Consider the following 18,947-nt stretch of genomic DNA (forward strand, 5'->3'; position numbering starts at 1 on the left):
AATACGGCATCTGCTTATAAAGCACTCATCTTTATAAGGCACGTTGGCGTGCTCGCGCCGGTCACAGCTGATGATACATCCATCCTATTATTTCCAAACCACTACCTTATTGCCCTACGTTTTTCTCTGCAATACTTCGCCGTCATTAAATAACATCTGCCAGTATATTGTTTCTTTTACCAAAAAACACGCCTCGCCGGTAAACGTATGAGTCATGCGGGGCAAGCCCACGACAAAAGGGATACGCTCCCCTGCTCTGTCGCTGTTCGAGGCATCGCTAAAAATTCCCGCCCACGTGCAGCATTGGGGTGCGCTGTAGATTTATGCTTCTGCGTACGCCTGGGGGTAGACGGGCGCACATGGAACGAGTAGCACGCGTACAGAATCAGTCGAGGCGCCGCGGAGGCGTCGGCCTCTTTCAACGTGGCAGATATCTACCGCTGAGGGGGATACGTGCGCTGTCGTCGCGCGACCAATCTTGAGATTGGGTTCCCTAAACGTAGCCTCCGAGATGGTGCAGCCTCTTGCCCACTTCCAACAACAAACGTGTTTGTGCTTTACCTCCGGGACGCCTAGTTAGGCGTGGCCATCAGAGCCGTTGTTGCGGCGTGGTTGTGGGCTGACCGCCTCTAGGCAGAGCGATGAGAACTCTCCAGAATGCTCACAGACATAGTCAGCCTTTTTCTGAGCAGATTGAACCGGAAGGAAGAGCCTCCGAACGGAGGCTACAGCTCTGGACGGAGTAGCATTGTGATTTCTTCGTGACGTCGCGACGAACGGCACTTTGACACACAGTACATTTCTAGCTTTTCCTTGACAATAATATTGGTTTTGTCTGAATTTCTGTTTTTCAGAGCGACATGACAAAAGATACATAGACGAGGTGTTTCAATCTGCGCGGCATTACTAAAGCAATCAATGTAAGTACCCCATTTACAAGAGCAGAACTTCCATTAAATGCCGTTTCTTTAAATAGGTAGTGCCTGCTATGCCGTCCGTCTTTCGTTTTTCATTTATTCTATTAGCCTTAGGGCCCGACAGTATTACATAGGGGAGCTGGTTACATACGAAAATGTAACAGAAAAATACAGCAGTACATATACATATAAATCTTAATATAAATTGGGTTCACGATAAAAAGGAAAAAAGGGTTAGCCAGAACTTTAAAACTAGTTGACAGCAAATAGCATTAGTAGTCGAAAAGAAGAAACCACAAGATATGCATTCAAGGCATCACGACAAGTTTTGCAAACACGAAGGAAAAAAAATGACAGGTGATATGACGCTCAAAAGTGGAAACATGTCATACAGACCGAGGAGAGCAATCGTTTCCAAGAGATTTTATGGATCAGGAAATGAACTGAAAAACGAATTAGAATGACAGCGCTGCAATTTTTTTGGTTTATGACACCAGCTGGTTGCTTAATGCACGCCTAAACGTAGAATTATAAGGAATTTTGATATGTTCTCCTTGTTCTCCCTTTCTGAAGATTAATGCCGTCTTACTGTCTCAGCAGTTCCTCTCTAATACTTTATTTAAATAAGCCGACAACGAATGCACAATTGATTATTCTAAAATAGCATCATATACAATGCGTTGTTTGATGGGAACCTGTTGTTAATATGTTGTGTTTATTGCCTGACTGCGTTTGTTTACTTAGCATAATTACTTCCTCAGTACAGGCTGGCTGCTTTCCGCTGCTTGAAACAAACCAATTGGCGCGCGCTAGACTCAGCCACGTCATTTGGTGTCACTGGAAGTTAGAAACAACAGGGGCGTGAACGGCGACCTCCATTGGTGCCACGTGGCGTCGACGATACGTGGTGGCCACGGTGGAACATTTTTTAGATGTATAGCAATTTTCCTATTACCGTTCGATGACAGATTTCCCAGCACAGTACAAGGGGACGACATGCTAGGGGGAATAGCATTTAATATGAAATAAATCAGTGCTTCGTTTCACTGATCTGGCGAGCACGAAAGTGCTTCGGAGTTGCCAGTACCCTGCCAGCTGCTATTAATGGAATGCAAGAACTACTGACACAATGCTATGCATTCCAAGGGCGCTGATCGGTATTGGACCTGTATATCACGCACTTCAATAAGTGGATTTTAACTGAACAGCGTAAACCCGCTCGGGCAAAAGTTAAAAACATTGGTGGCGGAGCCAACGCGCACTGTTCTGCACACCAACTCTGCGATCGGCCGAACGGCAGTCGTTGGTCTGAGACATGTATAGCGCGTGAGATGCTTTGCCCTCGCACATAATTAACGTATTTTCCAACCCTTCTAAATTCAGTTCTCTGAATTCGTCCAGTAAACAGGAAAATGAATTCTACTGGACAGAAAGTGTCTTGCTGCCTGACACACTTCCTGATAGAAATTTATTGCTCGTGTGGAACAGTGGTCGCTCAGAAGCTCCAACAGATAATTTCCAGCACTTCTACGTCATTCTTTCATATGCGTTCAGTTTACAATGACTGCATAACTCCTTACGTTTCAACTAAATCAAATACTTTCTAGCAATCCGTAAAGGCTATATACACATAGGGGTTGTTTATATTGCGCGCTTTTCTACATCATTCGACTGAGTTTGTGAAGAGAAAGAGGAACACTTTTCTTATGAGCAAGGAATTAATAGAGACCCCCAGGTGGTGGACGTCTTAACCCAGGGCCCCATTTACCGTAGCTCACTGGGTGGCTCGGGCGATCAAGTCATGCTGGTCGTCCAGGGCTGTGCTAGACAGTACGGCTTCCCACGGGGACGGGGACGGGGTTGGGTATGGATGTTCCCGGTAGAGGATTGGGCCATTCCCTTGTGGAATGGCAGAGGGTTGGATGTGTACCATAGAAACGTTGTCTATTGTCAAGCAGCTTTTCCAAAAGGCCGCCCGGTTCTGTGGTTGATTCCAGTCGAAGGTTGTTCTAACCCTATTAGCTATTGCCGTAGTAAATACCTTGTTTATAGCGCATAGTAAGCAGATCGCTTTGTTAGTTTTCAAGTATTTGACGTCCTCTTTCTTAAGAGTTGGGGCGATGTTCGCGGTCTTAAGAGGTTGAGACAAAGTTGAGGTTGTTTGCAAGCTGCAGGTTGCTGCAAGCAGCAGCTGCCTGCGATTGCTCGACCGTCCCGACACTTAAACGCTAAATAAGGTCCACAAATCAGGCACATACCTGACGCCTCAATGATCTACACATGTCTTACCACAGTCACCTATAAAGCAACCGACTGGATAGAATACGACCATAAAACCAAACCGAATTGCATGAAGCGCTGAATATCCTAGGCTACACACGCTTTCGAGGACGTGCAAAGTCTTGGCAACATACCCTCCATTCGTCTCGATCGGTCAGTATTCCACGTTTTCTGTCCCAAACCAGTTCCATCACACTGCTGTTCCATTACCCAGCGCGGGTAATAGCGCCTTTCCGTTTTTGATATCCCCTATACAGGACCTAGAAAGTGGAAATGAAATCCTACGAGCAACCCTTATAAATATGTTCAACGCGCGATAAAAACCATGATTCTATTCAATTATCGCTAGCAGTCAATATTTTATTTGAGCCCACCCGTAGCCTGCAATATGCTGTTTGGCCTTAAGCTCGCTGCTCCGCAGCCGTGCGTCTCTACATGGACAGGTCGACTGCTGCACTTGAACAATTTAACAGGGGCATATGCTCACGCGTTCAATGTACTGGAGGCTTTCTCTCACTGAATTACTGCTGGGTGCCACGGAAGCAAAGTGTTCATTTATATATTACCTGCAGTTCCTATAAGGCTAGTTGTAATTACGAGCTTCAGTTAAATATATCAAGTTTATTATTGCAAGCAGTTCACTTTTGATAAATTTATGCTCCGTGCATGTAGGTAGGGTCGAAAGTATGCTGCGGAATTTTACTTTTTTAGGAAACGGCAACTTTTTCGTGAGATATGTTAATATAATATTCATCAGCGAGCCGGAGTAGAGTGGCCCAACGGGGTACTGGCTTTTCGTATTAGTTTTGAAAAAGAAATCCAGAACACAACAGTGTCAATTTCAGCTCTTGGAGAGTGCATTTTACTCTGAAACCAGAGCAAGTGTCACCATGCGAAAAAAACTTGCAGGCGGCTTAGCCCGGCTAAGCGCGGAGTATCATGCAGTGGCACTAGTTATGATGGGCACTTAATGTTCTTATGTCCTAAAGGCACTTGAGCTAAACGCCTTTATCATAAAGCCTTCGGTATAAAAAAATTGAACTAAAGCCCTTTACACGGATGACGCTTACCATGAAGATCAAAAGTCTTTGACCTGAAGGCTTGTGCTTAAAAGACATTTACCTTGAAGGCCTTCACCCAGGTGCACCCATCACCATGGCCTTCACCTAGGTGAAGTACTGCCCAATGTAAACCCCTGGTAGGCTGCACACAGTCCGGTGGGCAGGCGGGCACCCTGTTTCTTGCCACAAAGTAGTACGTATGTCCACAATCGGGAAATGCGCCTAGTGTGCTAGCGCTCTGCACGCCGGTGTCTCTGCGTCTGTACCCAACAGAGAGAAGAGTTTTCACCTTCCAGAAACACCACCCACCATCCACCTCCTCACCCACCCTCGTAGCTCCATGACTATAAGGCTATCCACCCGTCCAACCCAACCGATCTCCGCCCACCTCACCCTCCAGCAACGATCTGTCACCTGTGTGATGCCTCGGCTCACGAGTAGAATAAATGCATGAGCAAAAGAGCGAAAGCAATCATCCAGGCCATTTACTGTTTCACAGATTAGCGTATCTGATGCGCGATCGGCCCGCAATTTTTTTCTTTCAGATTCCCTCCCCTGCAAAGGTGCGATATAAGCAGTTGTCCTGCTAAGTGCCTCGGTTGAAGCGTGTATGGATATTTTTGCTCCGGAATCTTTTTGTGTATACTATAGTCGTGGATTCATACAATAGTTACATTAAAACATGACGAGAAAATTTTTATTCGACTAACTTCTTTCATCTATAACCCTCTGCAAATGTACTTTCCCTTAACCTGTAATGCTGTTCATTCTCTTCCAGCCGCATTATCTTCCAGCCAAATGCACAAATGATCACCTTCGCTGACAGCCTTATGAATGAATTTTGGGTTAAACTGAGAAAATAAACTTTTTTTTCGCTAGCAATACAAATGTCCAATACAAACCAACGACTCAACCCTTCATACAAGCGCACCGTTCTAAAGCTCTATCGTTCTGCGCCATCCGCACGAGGGTGCTCATACGAGCTCGGGATGAAGTATAGGATCATAATGATGGTAAGGATAAGATGAGCACATGATGACGAGTGAGGATTCAACATATTGACAGCCCAAATTGTGAGCAAGTATGCTGGCCGAGTTAAAGTTTGTTTTTCCGGCAATAGCTGCCCATAACGTTTTTATGCACAGAAGGAAAAATCTTGCGAGTTGAGGAGCTTCATCGAGGGAAAAAGGCAGCATTTACTTAAGCTCATTCAGTTTGATTGAGTAATATATCGTCACGGGGACACAGAGACCAATTCTCACCTGAAATAAAGGTATATCATCGGTAGGCTCATAAAAAAGCATGCAACTTTTAATACAGCATTGCAAAACATAGAAACCGCTTCTGCAAAACTGGGCATTGATTTTCGCCCAAACCTCAATTTAAAGTGCACTGGCCGTGTGCGCTGGCCTTGTGGGCGCTGGCCTTGTGTATATATGTATCTGTGGTCTGCAAAATAGACTAGTTGTGAGTGGCGCTCTGTCACATTCTCTTGTCTTGTGTGTGTGTGTGTGGTTTTTGGAGCATTTACTTTAAAATAAAGTGCACTGCAATGACGTGGATTAAGACCCCCCCCCCCTTTTTTTTTCGTGTCTGAAAGCGACAACACAGTCGGCACCCTCTCAGCCCTCTCAGCGGATGGCCTTTTGTCGGCTGAATGTGACCAGTCGCTTCCATGCCAGAGGTGATGCGCGACGTGGCACGTTTCGCAAAGCGCTGCCCCTTCTATTCTAAGCGTTCATTAGCTACCGATATTCTTTTCACAGGTTTGTGAGTTAATTAATATTGAGCTGTAGATTGTATTAGTTAACTCCAGCGATGAGGGAGGCGTACAAAAAGCTGCAAAACCACTTTACTATTCCTTCATTCTCTAGAACGCACAATGAGCTGACAAACGCGGCGGCACTTTGTGCCTAAAAGCCTGAAATAAGTACAATAAATGCTCCATCTGTATGCAGCAAAAGATGTAAAAACGACAAATTATAGATATTGCCGCGACCTATGCGGTATACGTTTTTATGAATCTGGCCGGCAGCCGATTGTGCACTTCATTTCGCGCGACCACAGCGTGCTTACTACCAAGCTACTACCTGCTCTGCCCCCCCCCCCCCCCCCCGAGTTGCTTTAGTCCGAGCACAAGTTCGCTCAATAAAAAGTTATCTTAGCGAGGTGCCTGTGTCTCACTTCCACAAATTTCAACTGGTGGAGGTGCTCGGTCCCCGGAGGCCATGCAGCGGACGCCGCAGAATAACAGAAGCGCAAGCCTCCCGCGATCAACGGACGTCGAGCCTGAAACCATACGCGGAGTGAGCCGCCGCCATTAAGGTCGCCCACCCGAGTTTGGGCCATTTCCACTGACCAGGCCCGTGAAGACACAGACGTCCATGTCGGAACTGCCACCAGATACAAGCCGGAGGCCTCCACTACGGCACCTCTTTCTTCTTTCACTCCAACTTTCCCCCCTTCCCTTATGGCGCGGTTCAGGTGTCCACCGATGTATGTGAGAGATGCTGAGCCATTTCCTTTCCACAAGAAACCAATTTACATCGTCGGCGCAGACTCAGACAAGTGGAACCATGCAAGCAGCTGGGAATCTCACGTCCCTCGTTTTGCAACTCCCCCGGGATCCACTTTCTTTCCACAGAGCCCCGCACGAGGACCGAGAAGATCGGTTAGAGAAATTCGAATGGGCGGCATTCATAAACAAATGGGACCAAGTAGAAAAGCAACACCACATATACTTCTCTCTGCAGGACTTGGCAAGAGCGTGTTTCACAAACCTTGAGTCTTCCGCCGCGTCTTGGTAAATGTTTAAAGCTCAGATTAGAAAGGCGTTTACCAATGTCCTTCGCAAGGAAAAGGCAGAGAGCTGTTACTACAGACGCGCGTGCAGCACCTCGATGAGACTGCGGTAGTCTTCGTAGAAGAAATGACGCGCTTGTCTCGAAGAGCGGACCCGCTGATGCCAGAAGACAAGAAGCTGCGTATCTTAATAAGGAAAATCAAAGAAAAACTGTTCGCAGTACTTCTGCGCAATCCACCCAAATCTGTTAACAAATTTTCAGCTTTAATTGAGCGAGCTCACCAGTACGAATCACGACCACAAGTTTTCGTAGCAAGCTCCGCCGACACCGTTGCGCTGGTCAATCGCAGCTTGCGTGAGACAATACGGGCCGTGGTTCAGGAAGAACTAAGCAAACTCCTACCGTTAGCGCCCCAATCACAGCTAGCCTCCTTAACTAACGTCATCACCGATGAGGTAAAGCAAAGGCTTGGGACGCAGGGACTACTGCAAACAACGCCGCTGCCGCCGCACACGATAAGCTACGTGGCGGCTGCCCGAAGCCCTCCTGACCGAGAAGTGCACCCGCCATCACGCCGTGATCCACCTTCATTCCGTCTGAGCATAGTGCAGTCACGCTCTCCAAGAAAAACTTATTTGTGGCGTACCCCTGACCATCGTCTCCCCTGTTACCGTTGCAGAGAAGCAGGGCACCTCTACCGGTTCTGCCGGTACTGAAAACTAGGGCTTGAGAAGTTCAACGTCGATGCACCACGCCCGGTGCCTGGTCAACGACCACAAGATATCGAGGATTCATAATTAAATTCAAAGGCGCCAAACCATAAGCACACACACACACACAGGAGAAGAAAGACGAGACAGAGCGCCACTCACAACTGATTTAATGTGCAGAAAAACACGTACATATATGTCACTGTCGGCGCATCGACAGTGAGGATTACTTGGCCGATAGCTCTCGCTTCACCCAGTCGCAGTCACCACGCCGAATCAGTTCACCTGGACGTCGTCCATTCTCTAACCTCGACCGACACAAACATTCGCCTAGTCCCCGTGAAGGGCTTGGCGAACTAAACTAAAAGCAGAAACTCCAGGAGGTGTGGCTGCTGTGAAGTGCATGGATGAAAACCCTCCGCCATCACAAGTCCCCGACTGAGTGATAATTGCGTGCAAGGCAACAAAGCTACGATGGAGAATATCATCGACGACCAAAGAGCCCCGCGAAAAGGCGACAGACTGTTACCGACACTAAGTAGCCGTGACCCAACGACACCACGAACCAAAAATGCGAAGAGCACCGCCTACCTCGATGTATCTCTAGACGGTCACAATGTAACTGCGCTAGTAGACACAATGCTGATTACTCAGTTCTCAGTAGGCAATTGGTGGCTTGGATGGAGAAAGTGTCGACGGCATCGACAGCTCCCCAAGTGTGCACAGCCGGAGGACACTTGATTACACCGACTGGAAGTTGCACGACGAAAGTCTCAAGGGCACACATACCTTGCCACTTTCGTAATTTTTGATCAATGTTCTCGTGACGTCATTCTTGGGATGGACTTCCTGACAGACAACGAAGCGGTAACTAACTTTCGAACGAAGTCTATCATGTTTTGAACCAAGTATGCCATAGACCACACAGGAAGCCTTGAACATGCTATGCCGTTACGGATTTTTGACGACCACATCAACCTGCAGCATAATAGTAACCGTCTATGCGAACTTGCTGGCTAATATAGCACCGGCGTCCTTGAAATTAAACCATTTCTCACTCAAAAAGCGATCGCAGTCCCCAGAAGTGTCCTTCCACTAAAGGCAGGAAGGGCAGAGTACTGCTTACTAACTTTGATGCCGAACACCAACACCTCAACAAGGGCACAGTTGTAGCTTCTTTCGACGAGATCGCAGAAGTTATATAACGCTTTCAGCATCGCGGCTTTACCATCGAACGAGCCTGTACATTCAGCTAGTGCAAAGGAATTAGGCATAAACTCCTTGTTGCCCCAAGAGAAGCAACAAAGCCTCCGAGCCCTGCTCAAACACTACAGGGACAACTTTTCGTCGTCTTGAAGAATTAGACAAACACATATTGCGAACCATAGAATTCTCACACATGAAGTAGCTCAACCTTCTAGAAAGTCCCCGTATCGGTACCAACGCGAGTCAAAACGTCGACAAGTCGAAGAAATGCCCGACGACGTCATCATCCAGCCATCCCGCAGACCCTGGGCAGCCCCCGTCGTTCTCGTGAGGAAAAAAAATTACCGATGATTACGTTACTTCCTAATGCGAAATTTGAGCGCAGCAATTAAGCTGTTTCACCTTTTCGATAGATTGAGGCAAAGAAATCGAGCAACACATGTATGCGCTATCACAGAATTTTTTTTTATTTTTCACACGTATTCGCAATTTCGGCTCGGGCGGTGCACATATACAGATCCGCCACCACCGATCTGGCTCTCTGATTGCCACCGCACAGGGGTTGCATTGGAGGAGGAGCGAAGAAAGGAATTAAGTTCGAGCCGGCGCTTTGACAACCGGAGACTCGCAGGAAGAGGGGGGTGGGGGGCGGCGTGTACACCCAGCGGCAAACGATGGGGGCAGAAGCGCGCGCAGCAAGCGGACAACACGATAAAGGGAGGAGGGAAGAGATAGCAGCGACTGACTGATGCCGCTGACGCCGATAGCGCTGGGGGGATGAAAGGGGGGCGGAGCTGGTTACGAGGCCGACGCCGACGACGACGCGAAACTCAGGAACGGACGCCAAAGAGCTGCGCTCTAAAAGGACGGCCTGTTACGATTTTTCGTCAACTACCGCCGGCTGAATGGTGTCACCGAGAAGGATGTTTTTCCCTTGCCACGAATAGGCGACTTCCTCTACCGCCTCAGCGGCGCCAAGTATTTTTTTTTCGTCGACATAAGGAATGGCTATTAGCAGATTAAGGTGGACGAACGTGACAAAGAGAGGACCGCCTTCATAACACCAGATGGGCTTTATGAGTTCATGGTTATGCCTTTCGGTGTGTTCTGCACCATCATCTTTCAAAAGACTCATGGATACTGTTCTCGCAGACCAGAAGTGGCAGACTTGCGTCGTAACCTTGACGATGCAGTAGTCGTTGCTCCTAAGTTCGAGGGACACATTCGACGCCTGGAAGCAGTATTGGCCGCTATAAAATCGTCTGGACTCACCTTGGAGGCCGAAAAATGTCGCTTCTCATACGAGGAGCTGAAATTCCTAGGTCATGTCGTAAGCAGTGATGGCGTTCGTCCGGGCTCGCAGAAGACAGCTGCCGTATCTAGCTTCTCTCAGCCTGCTGACAAAAAATCTGTACGTAAGTTTCTCAGACTAGGCGCTCACTACAGACTTTTTGTGCAGGGCTTCAACCGCATCGCCGAACCGCTGACGCACCTTCCAAAAGACGACGCACGTTTTGCGTGGGACGAAGCACAGGAAACGGCATTTCGTGAACTTTAGCCATGCCCATCCTCGCACATTTCGACGACGATGCCGATGCGGAAATCCACCCAGATGCAAGCAGTGTGGGCTTGGGAGATGTCCTTCTCAACTCTAGAACGGTCGTAAAAGGGCCATACTTTGTGCTAGCAGCTCGTTATCTAAAGCAGTGGGCAACTATTCAGCTAGGGATACCTGGTCATTGTTTGTGCGGCATCGAAGGTTCGTGCCTACCTCTGCGGCAGAAACTTAAAGGTGGTGACCGACCATCAAGCCCTCTGTTGCCTGGCAAGCCTAAAGGACCCTTCAGGCCGCCTCGTAAGGTGGAGCTTGAGACTGCAAGAATTCGATATCACCGTCCCGTATAAGCCAGGACGCACACTGAGACGCTGACTCCCTTTGCCGCGCAGCGATACATCCGCCACCTGAAGACACAAACGACGAAGCTTTCTTGGGAACGACTTTCTTGGGAAGTTTTCTTGGGACTTTGCCCATAAACAACGTGCGAACACGGAATTATTCGAAATGATACGTTATGTACAAGGAGAAAGCACACGGATTCCGAAAACTTTCAAGCATACTGCGTCAACCCTATGCGTGCGCAACGGAATGTTGATGAAAGAGAATTTCTGTGCAAACGAAATATTGTTCCGCAAAGCCTCCGTAAAGAAATATTGAAAGCCTTCCATGATGACCCAGTATCGGGGCACCTCGAAGTGGCCCGAACCCTGCAGAGAATACTGGAAAAATACTTCTGACAATGTCTCTCCTTGCACGTAGTAGAGATTACGTCAAAACCTGCCGAGGCTGCCAGCGTCGCAGAGTACCCCCGACGAAACCAGCAGGCCTTCTAAAGCCATTCCAGAAACCATCAAGGCCTGTCCAGCAAGGTGGAATGGACCTCCTTGGCCTTTTTATTAAGTCTGCAACACAGAACAGATAGATTATGGTAGCAACTGACCACCTCATTTGTTACGACGCGACTGCAGCCCTACCAAGTGGCACAGCCCTGGAAGTCGCTAAGTTCTTCATTCACCACATTGTTCTACAGGACGGCGCACCGGAAATTATCGTCACTGAGAGAGGAATGGCCTTCACAGCTGATCTCATGCAGATTATTCTCCGCTACAGTTACAGAAAATACCGAAAGAAGGCCGTTTAGCACCCACAAACGAACGGCCTGAAAGAACGCCTAAGCAGCACTTTAGCGGACATACTCTCCCTGTACGTAGACGTACAACACAAAAGGTGGAACATGCTTCCATACGTGACGTTTGCGTACAACACAGCAGTGCAAGAGAACACGCAGATGGCACCATTTTATCTGCTGTACGGGCGTGACGAAACCGCAGTGCTCGATGCCATGCTGCCGCATGTCGAAGATGATAATTTAGACGACGACGTGGCCACATTTCTCCACAGCGCGGAAGAATTCCACCAGCTTCCACGCTCCGCATTGAGAATCAACAGAGCTATAATAATCGCCACTATAACCACCGAAACCGAGATACCGAGTACTGGCACGGTGACCAAGTCTGCGTTTGGACACTCGTCCGACGACGAGATCTTAGGGAGGAACTTCTGCGACGTCATTTTGACCCCTACAAAGTTATTCGTCGTGTAAGAGCCCTGAACTATGAAATTCTGCCCGACGGACTCTGCAACCACCGCGACGATGCACCAGCCCGGAGGTCGTGAATGTGGTGCACCTCAAACCCTATTACTCCCGATAATAGGCTGCAGTAATTCAGTTGTATTCTGCGGACCTATTACACTATGTTAAGCATCGGCTCAATGCTTCTTGCGCGGGGTCTAATGCCGCGAAGTATGTGGTGTACCTTTTACCAAATCTGGCCAGCAACAGACTATGCACTTCTCAGTTCGCGCGACGAATATTCTCTTGCTTGCTCCCGGATGACTCGCGGAAGAGCTGTAAGACAGGCACATAATTAGCTCGGCCTATAGCCGCCAACGGCCCTCGCCTGCTCTGCCCACGCGAGTTGTTTTAGTTTGACAAGTTCGCTCAACAACGAGTTTTCTTACCTAGATGCCTGTGCCTCACTTCCATGCATGACAATATCTATAGACATAAAAAGCAATAAGAGCATAAAATAAAACACAAACAACTAATATCACGAGTGATGAAGGGATAATAATAAGTGATGAAGGGATACTAATAGCTGGAACGCTTGAGAAATGTTCAAATTATTACTCCGTTGGTAAACTGATTAGTTGGAGGAGTACAATACATTAAGCGGAAACGTACTGTATTGTATTGGGTTTAATGCCACATAGGCAGCTATGACCATCACGCGCCAAGCACAAAGTACACGAAAAGTTTTCTGCGGAATTTCATAAAGATATGGAAAGTGATGGTGTAGAGGGCCTAACAAGACACGGACCACAAGAGCAGCGTTGTCCATAAACCACAAACAGAAGTGTGAGCCACTCTTCCTAGACATCCTTGCTTCCCGAAGAATCAGTTCGGGCACCAACAATGTCCCTGGGCCTGTCCACAGAAGCGGGTGCACTGTGTTGTCAGTACGAGGCGTTGCACAGTGGGGCACTGGTCAGGGGTTGCTAAACTTCCGCTGCGCAAGTGGTGCCGAAACGCCGGGGTACGAGCCTTAACCTGGGTTAGGCTGGTGGGTAAGGATTACGTGCAAGGGGCAACGAGGGAGCATGTATGCTGCTTGAAAGACAGACACCTCAACTTCAGTTCCAGGCATTCCAATCTCGTCAAGAACGGTGCGGCCCTACTGTGCCACCGGTACAGCCTTGCAAAATTTATGTTCATGTTCTGCGCGAAAGCCTCGACGCACAAATAACAATCTATTGTGTTCGTAAACCTCTTCTGTTCGCGCCGCAGACGGCGGTTGATGACGACGACGATCTGCAATGTACGGAATGTAAAACAATTACACGCTTCGCGATTAGACGAAGTACTTCGACAGTACGGTCCGCGACACGCGTGTAACAAAGACAGAGAAGAAAATTGTGGAGCGTAGCACGAAACAAACATCGACTCGTGCCTACTGATCTCATAGTCATAGCATTAAGTACGGCACCTTTGCATTTCGGTTCCATGTCAGAGCCACTTAAGCTGTAGTGGTCAGATCTCGGATTTGCGCTCTGACGATCATCACCCAAGCTCCGGCGCTACGTATGTGCACATCGCAAGCCCCACGCCTGCCCAGATGAACCGAAGCGAGGCCGCATTTATCCGACCTAGCAAAAGTTTCACGCGAGAGAATTACGCAAATGTTTAATGGAAACGGACAGGGTGTCCGAATTAGTAAGTTTTTCGAATTATCAGGGCTCGAATTATCGAATTAGCGATATTTTACTGCACTATAGAGAAGACACTCCAGAAGCTGCCGTTTCTAAAGTGGAAGAAAATACAGAGAGTGCCAGCTTCTAGACCTAAAAGACGCCTTCGGCAGCGTGGCGCATGATGCAGTTGTTAGCGTCCTGGTGGACACAAAGCGGGTAACGAGCATGCAACCAAGTCCGCTGCTTCCCACGCGACCGTACACCAATCGCTGCGTTCAGCGATACCCGCTCCGACGTGATCGAGCTTCATAGTGACGGCAAGCCGCATGTCGTGTTGCTCTCAGCCCTGCTCTTCAGCGTGGCTACGGTAGGTCTGCCTGCAATTTAAAGCGTAATAAAAGTTCCCAGTAGTCAAAACAAACATTGCATATACCTACCGTTCCATTTCGCGCACTGCTTTCTCGAAACCCTACCGGATTTTAGTCCCTGAGAAAAGGATGGAGGGATAGATATTCATCTAAGACTTTACATAAATTTAAAAATAGCACTTTTGAGTTGAAAAGCCCTTTTTCCGGCATAGCACTGTCCGCGGTGTAATACATTAGAATATTAAGACGTGCTAACTAGCAGCCCGGTTAACTAATACGTAATAGTTAACTTTTTAACTGTTATGGTTAGGGTCATTATTTATTGAGAGGCGTGTATTCCACTGAAATCAATATCCGTATAAGTTTTTCTTATTTCAAAAACGAGGTTACCGTCGGCGCTGTGCCCCAATATATTCTGGCTGAATTGCTCCAAAATACATGAGCTTTCGAGAAGCTTCCAGGCAAAGCGACCTCTTAAGTGGGCGTAGCTCGACGAAATAGCTAAAATTTGTTGGGCCACAGCGCCTAGGGTAACAGCGTTTTCGAAATTCAAAAACTGATACGGACATTACTTACGGTGGACTACACGCCTTCGAATAATTAAGGTGCCTAACAGTAATTTTCAAGAAGTTAACTACTCCATATTAGTTAACCAGCCTATTAGCACGTCCTCGCTTTATTCCAATGTACTACATCGCTGGCAATGTTACGCCGAAAGAAGCGCTCTTCTCAGTCAGAAAGCCTGTTTTTAAAAATTGTGTACTCTTAGGCGAAACACCCTGTATGATTGTTCAATATACATGTGGACATCAAAGGCTGACAACGCATTTATTAAAACACCAAATGATCACAGGTCCTAGACCTACATCTCGCAATAGCATGCATATCTACTAAAGAAGCTAATGCGAAGTCCTAGTGTCGTGGCAGCTTACAGCTGCCGAATCCTTTATACGATGCAGTGCTGAATCTCCGCCTCAGAATACCATTTCTACGCGGCCGTTGCACAAGACGCCAGAGCTAGTCCTCCGGAACGTCCAGCTCGACAGCGTAGGTGCGGATGTAGATCACCACGAAGAGGAAAAACGCGACTGGAAATACAATGCGCGATACGAGGTCAAGCTTGTCGGCCGTTGTGCGTGGTGCACTCAGCCAATTCTGGACGGTGGTTTTCCAGTTTCCTTGACCCGTGCTCCTCAGCGGCCCGTTCGATGCATTATCCATCGTGTCCATCTCCTGCACATATAAACGCAACCGACACGGAACATGGGTGTGAGTTGACACTGAAGGCAGTTGACAGCTTTTAAGACGAAGGTGAAAGAGCAAGAAACAAGGAGGCCGGCCAAATTTGCTCAACAGCATGATGTGTAAAACAAAATTGCGGGGTATCAAGTTGCAAGTCAGTGTGAGGGCGTCGCGTTCAAGCCTGCATAGTTTCTGCTGTAGTAGAGAAGGCGCTAGAAAAGCTAGCAGGAAGAAGCCTCACGCGTTCTTTGAGTATTTTAACACAATAGCGTTACAGCCCACGCCCGCCGGCAACCCCAGGGGTGGAACAAGGAAATTCTGTTCGGCGGTAATACCTGGGCCGTGTGAACAAAATTCCAATTGGTGTACAGGGTCGTGACGTCACACGGAATTGAAATTGATCAAAACATCACGAAAACTATGACTGCAAGTTGACAAGATGCCTCAAAAACGGCATAATGAGATGTAAGGATCTGAATAAAATTAATTGCGGTGAAAATACAAACGCGACGAGATAGGAATCGAACCCCGGACGCTATAGTCGCTATTCAGAAACGCTAGTCCTAGGTCATCGAGGCACATTCAATGGACTTGATTACAGGGAGGCCTTGTGTGTTTGTGGTGAATAAAAATTTAGTTAAGAAATAAAATCAAGAAGTAAAAGAAAAAAAAGAAAATACGTCGGTAGTATAACAAGCCGCAATTATTCATGGTCCCAAAATGCCGAAGAAAAACCGACTCACCAGCCGACATCATGGTCATAGCAGTGAATTTGTCAAAAGGGCAAGCCGAGTACGATTACCAAATGTGAAGGCCGCATACACTCTAGCGCTACTCACAAAACAAATTAATGAAATTCTAGAGGCCCGTGTACTGTGCGATGTAATTTCATGTTAAAGAACCCCAGGTGGTAGAAATTTCCGGAGCCCTTCACTACGGCGTCCCTCATAGCCTGAGTTGCTTTGGGACGTTAAACCCCACAACCCAAACCAAACCAAACTAAATTAATGAGATCATTCACCTGATCCGACGTGTCATCAGTCCCCACCAGGACCAAAAAAAAAAGCGATCGTTCAAGGCCTCACACAGGCTCGCATCATCAACAACATCTCACATTACTCCACTGTTGTGTTATGTTATATTATATTATAATATATTGGTTCGGTTTATAGGGTTTAACGTTCCAAAGCGACTGAGGCTATGAGAGACGCCGTAGTTAAGGGCTCCGGAAATTTCGACCACCTGGGGTTCTTTAACGTGCACTGACATCGCACAGCACACGGGCCTCTAGAATTTCGCCTCCATCGAAATTCAGCCGCCGCGGCCGGGATCGAACCCGAGTCTTTCGGGTCAGCAGCCGAGCGCCGTAACCACTGAGCCACCGCGTCGGGGCATATTATATCATATTATTATATCGGCCACTTGTGTACCAAGGCTGAAACAAAGCAGCTGGGTTGCTTATTTCCCACAGGTGTGGAAACTGCGACAGACACCTATAGGTATATGCGGCTCAGCGGCCCTACTACTACAAAGAGGCCTTCATAAGACCACGACTGAATTATTCGAAGACCAAAATGTGAATCATATTGAACGACTCAAAGATTCCCCGAGAGAGACGCATGCCTTCATACAAGTAGGATACCCAGTGTCAGAAACATAGCGGCAGAAGCCATTTTTTTTCCACTTTGTGAATACATCCCTTTCGCCTATGAACAATTACAAGATATGGAAGCAATATAAAAATTACTCGCACACATTCCGGGCCTGGCCGTGTCCACTGTCTGGCCACGTTGAAAAGATAATAATAATTTCTTGCAACGCTCGTTAGGAAGTATGGCATATACCGCTGACTTTGCTTTACAGGGCTACCTTTACTAGGTAAAACGGGACTGAAACAACAGCCACATGATTTCCCCGGGTACCTGACTTCAGGCATATAACACCTTCAATACTCGTCCGTATCACTGAAAGGGGCTTTTCGGACGCGTTTTAAACAAGTCGCGGCAGTACGCTACAACAGTAGCACTCTAGACTCTGAACAGAAAAGAATAAAAACAGAGTAAGCTGTCCTGTAGCGCGCTCCCTTTTATAAAAGAGAGTGCCCTAGAGGACAACTTTACTGCCTCTTTACTCCCATATAGGTGTATTCGTGCGAGAGTGAACTCACCAGCAACTCAAGGGGCTCAGCTTTTCCGAAACATTGATCGTTCACCTTCGCCGTCTCCTGAGCAGCTGCCGTCCCAGCACCGCTGGAACTGCGGCCAGCAAGCAGCGCGACGAGTCCCAAGTCGATCCACACGGCCAGCACGAAGGCGAGGGTGACCCCCGTCCACACGTCCACAGCCTTGGTGTAGGATGTCTGCGGGAACTCGGAGTGCCGAAGCCTGGACAGCGTGGAGCCCATAGCGACGAGCACCAGTGCGGGAACGACCAGGCGCGTTCGCGTGGCGGCACCGCTGTTGTCCAACCAGAACGGGATCCAGGAGAGAATCACGTACATGGCGCACGGAATGAACACCAATACGTCGAGGCTACGCGTGAGACGCCGGAACCAGAAGTCCGCCCGAAGGCAGGAGTAGTCACCTGCAAAGCCATTTTGTGAACAATCGCGGGCACTGCGGTTATGCAGCCTCACGAGCAATCAATAGTTTAAGGTCGGAGCACCAATATGTGTACCTGGAACCATAGGCAAACTCCATTTGACCCCACTGTTTGGAACGCGCGAGGTAGGGAGCACATTTCTTTCGTATATGGAGGTGACGGTGGGAAATCAACGCTCCCGATATAGGCAGCTTGAAAACGGCCTAATGGCCTCTTCAGCAGACAGACTAGAAAGAATGTTAACATAATACCCTACGCACTAACAGCTCAAACGATGTCGGTTGCAAGAAATAGTGAATAGACGAATAGACCAAAACATCGGAATAATAGACGCTTCATTTAATACCGTGAATACATGACATCTTCAAGATGTGCTGAAGTTTACTAACATGGAAATAATTCTAAATGAGGGCGAAAATCGCTCCGTGTAATATCTGGAACGTTAATCTCGGTTATATAACTATCTAACAGTGTTAAGAGAGTGCAGAACACCTTTTTCTCCGAGCACCTTGGTCTGCCTGAGTGGTTATTAATTTCAAACTTTCTCATAGTGGATGCTCTATCAGGCACAGGTTTTACATAACATATGAAGGAAGCCAAAAGTCACCGAAACCAGGTAGCGCAAGGAAATAACTTTTTCCCAAACAATCACCGCAACCAAGTAACACTGGGGAATATTTCGCTTTTTCTATATAGAAAAATATTGCCCTACGCTGCCCTGTTTCGGTAACAGCTGGCTTCTTTCGTATATATGTCATAACAAGCCCGTGGTTTTCCTTCCTTTGTGCGCTCAATACGGATAATAATAGTAGTAAGAGGTAGCAAAGACACTAATTGACATACAATTGATTCCCTCACACTACACCTGGATTTCCATTAAAAGCAATGTATCTCTGCCGGATTACAGTAGCTATGTGCCTGATTTTTTCCATTCCTTGCAATAAAGGC

At 47.7% G+C, this 18,947-nt stretch overlaps 1 protein-coding gene across 6 annotated transcripts in view; it reads right to left on the bottom strand.

Moving 5' to 3' along the window:
- Positions 1-14,737: 14,737 nt before the first annotated feature.
- LOC149338760 (glutamate-gated chloride channel-like) overlaps positions 14,738-18,947 on the bottom strand; it is a 495,321-nt gene continuing 491,111 nt past the window's right edge. For all 6 annotated transcript variants that reach the window (XM_089547767.1, XM_089547768.1, XM_089547766.1 and 3 more), the window contains 2 exons: positions 17,566-17,981; positions 14,738-15,389 (listed from right to left, as the gene is read on the bottom strand). In XM_089547767.1, the coding sequence (XP_089403893.1) occupies positions 15,174-15,389; positions 17,566-17,981 (632 nt within the window). In that variant the 3' untranslated portion in view covers positions 14,738-15,173. The remainder of the gene's footprint in view (positions 15,390-17,565; positions 17,982-18,947) is intronic.

Source organism: Amblyomma mixtum, chromosome 6 (assembly GCF_055824585.1).
Source record: "Amblyomma mixtum isolate Tamu chromosome 6, ASM5582458v1, whole genome shotgun sequence".
NCBI classification, from domain to species: Eukaryota; Metazoa; Arthropoda; class Arachnida; order Ixodida; family Ixodidae; genus Amblyomma; species Amblyomma mixtum.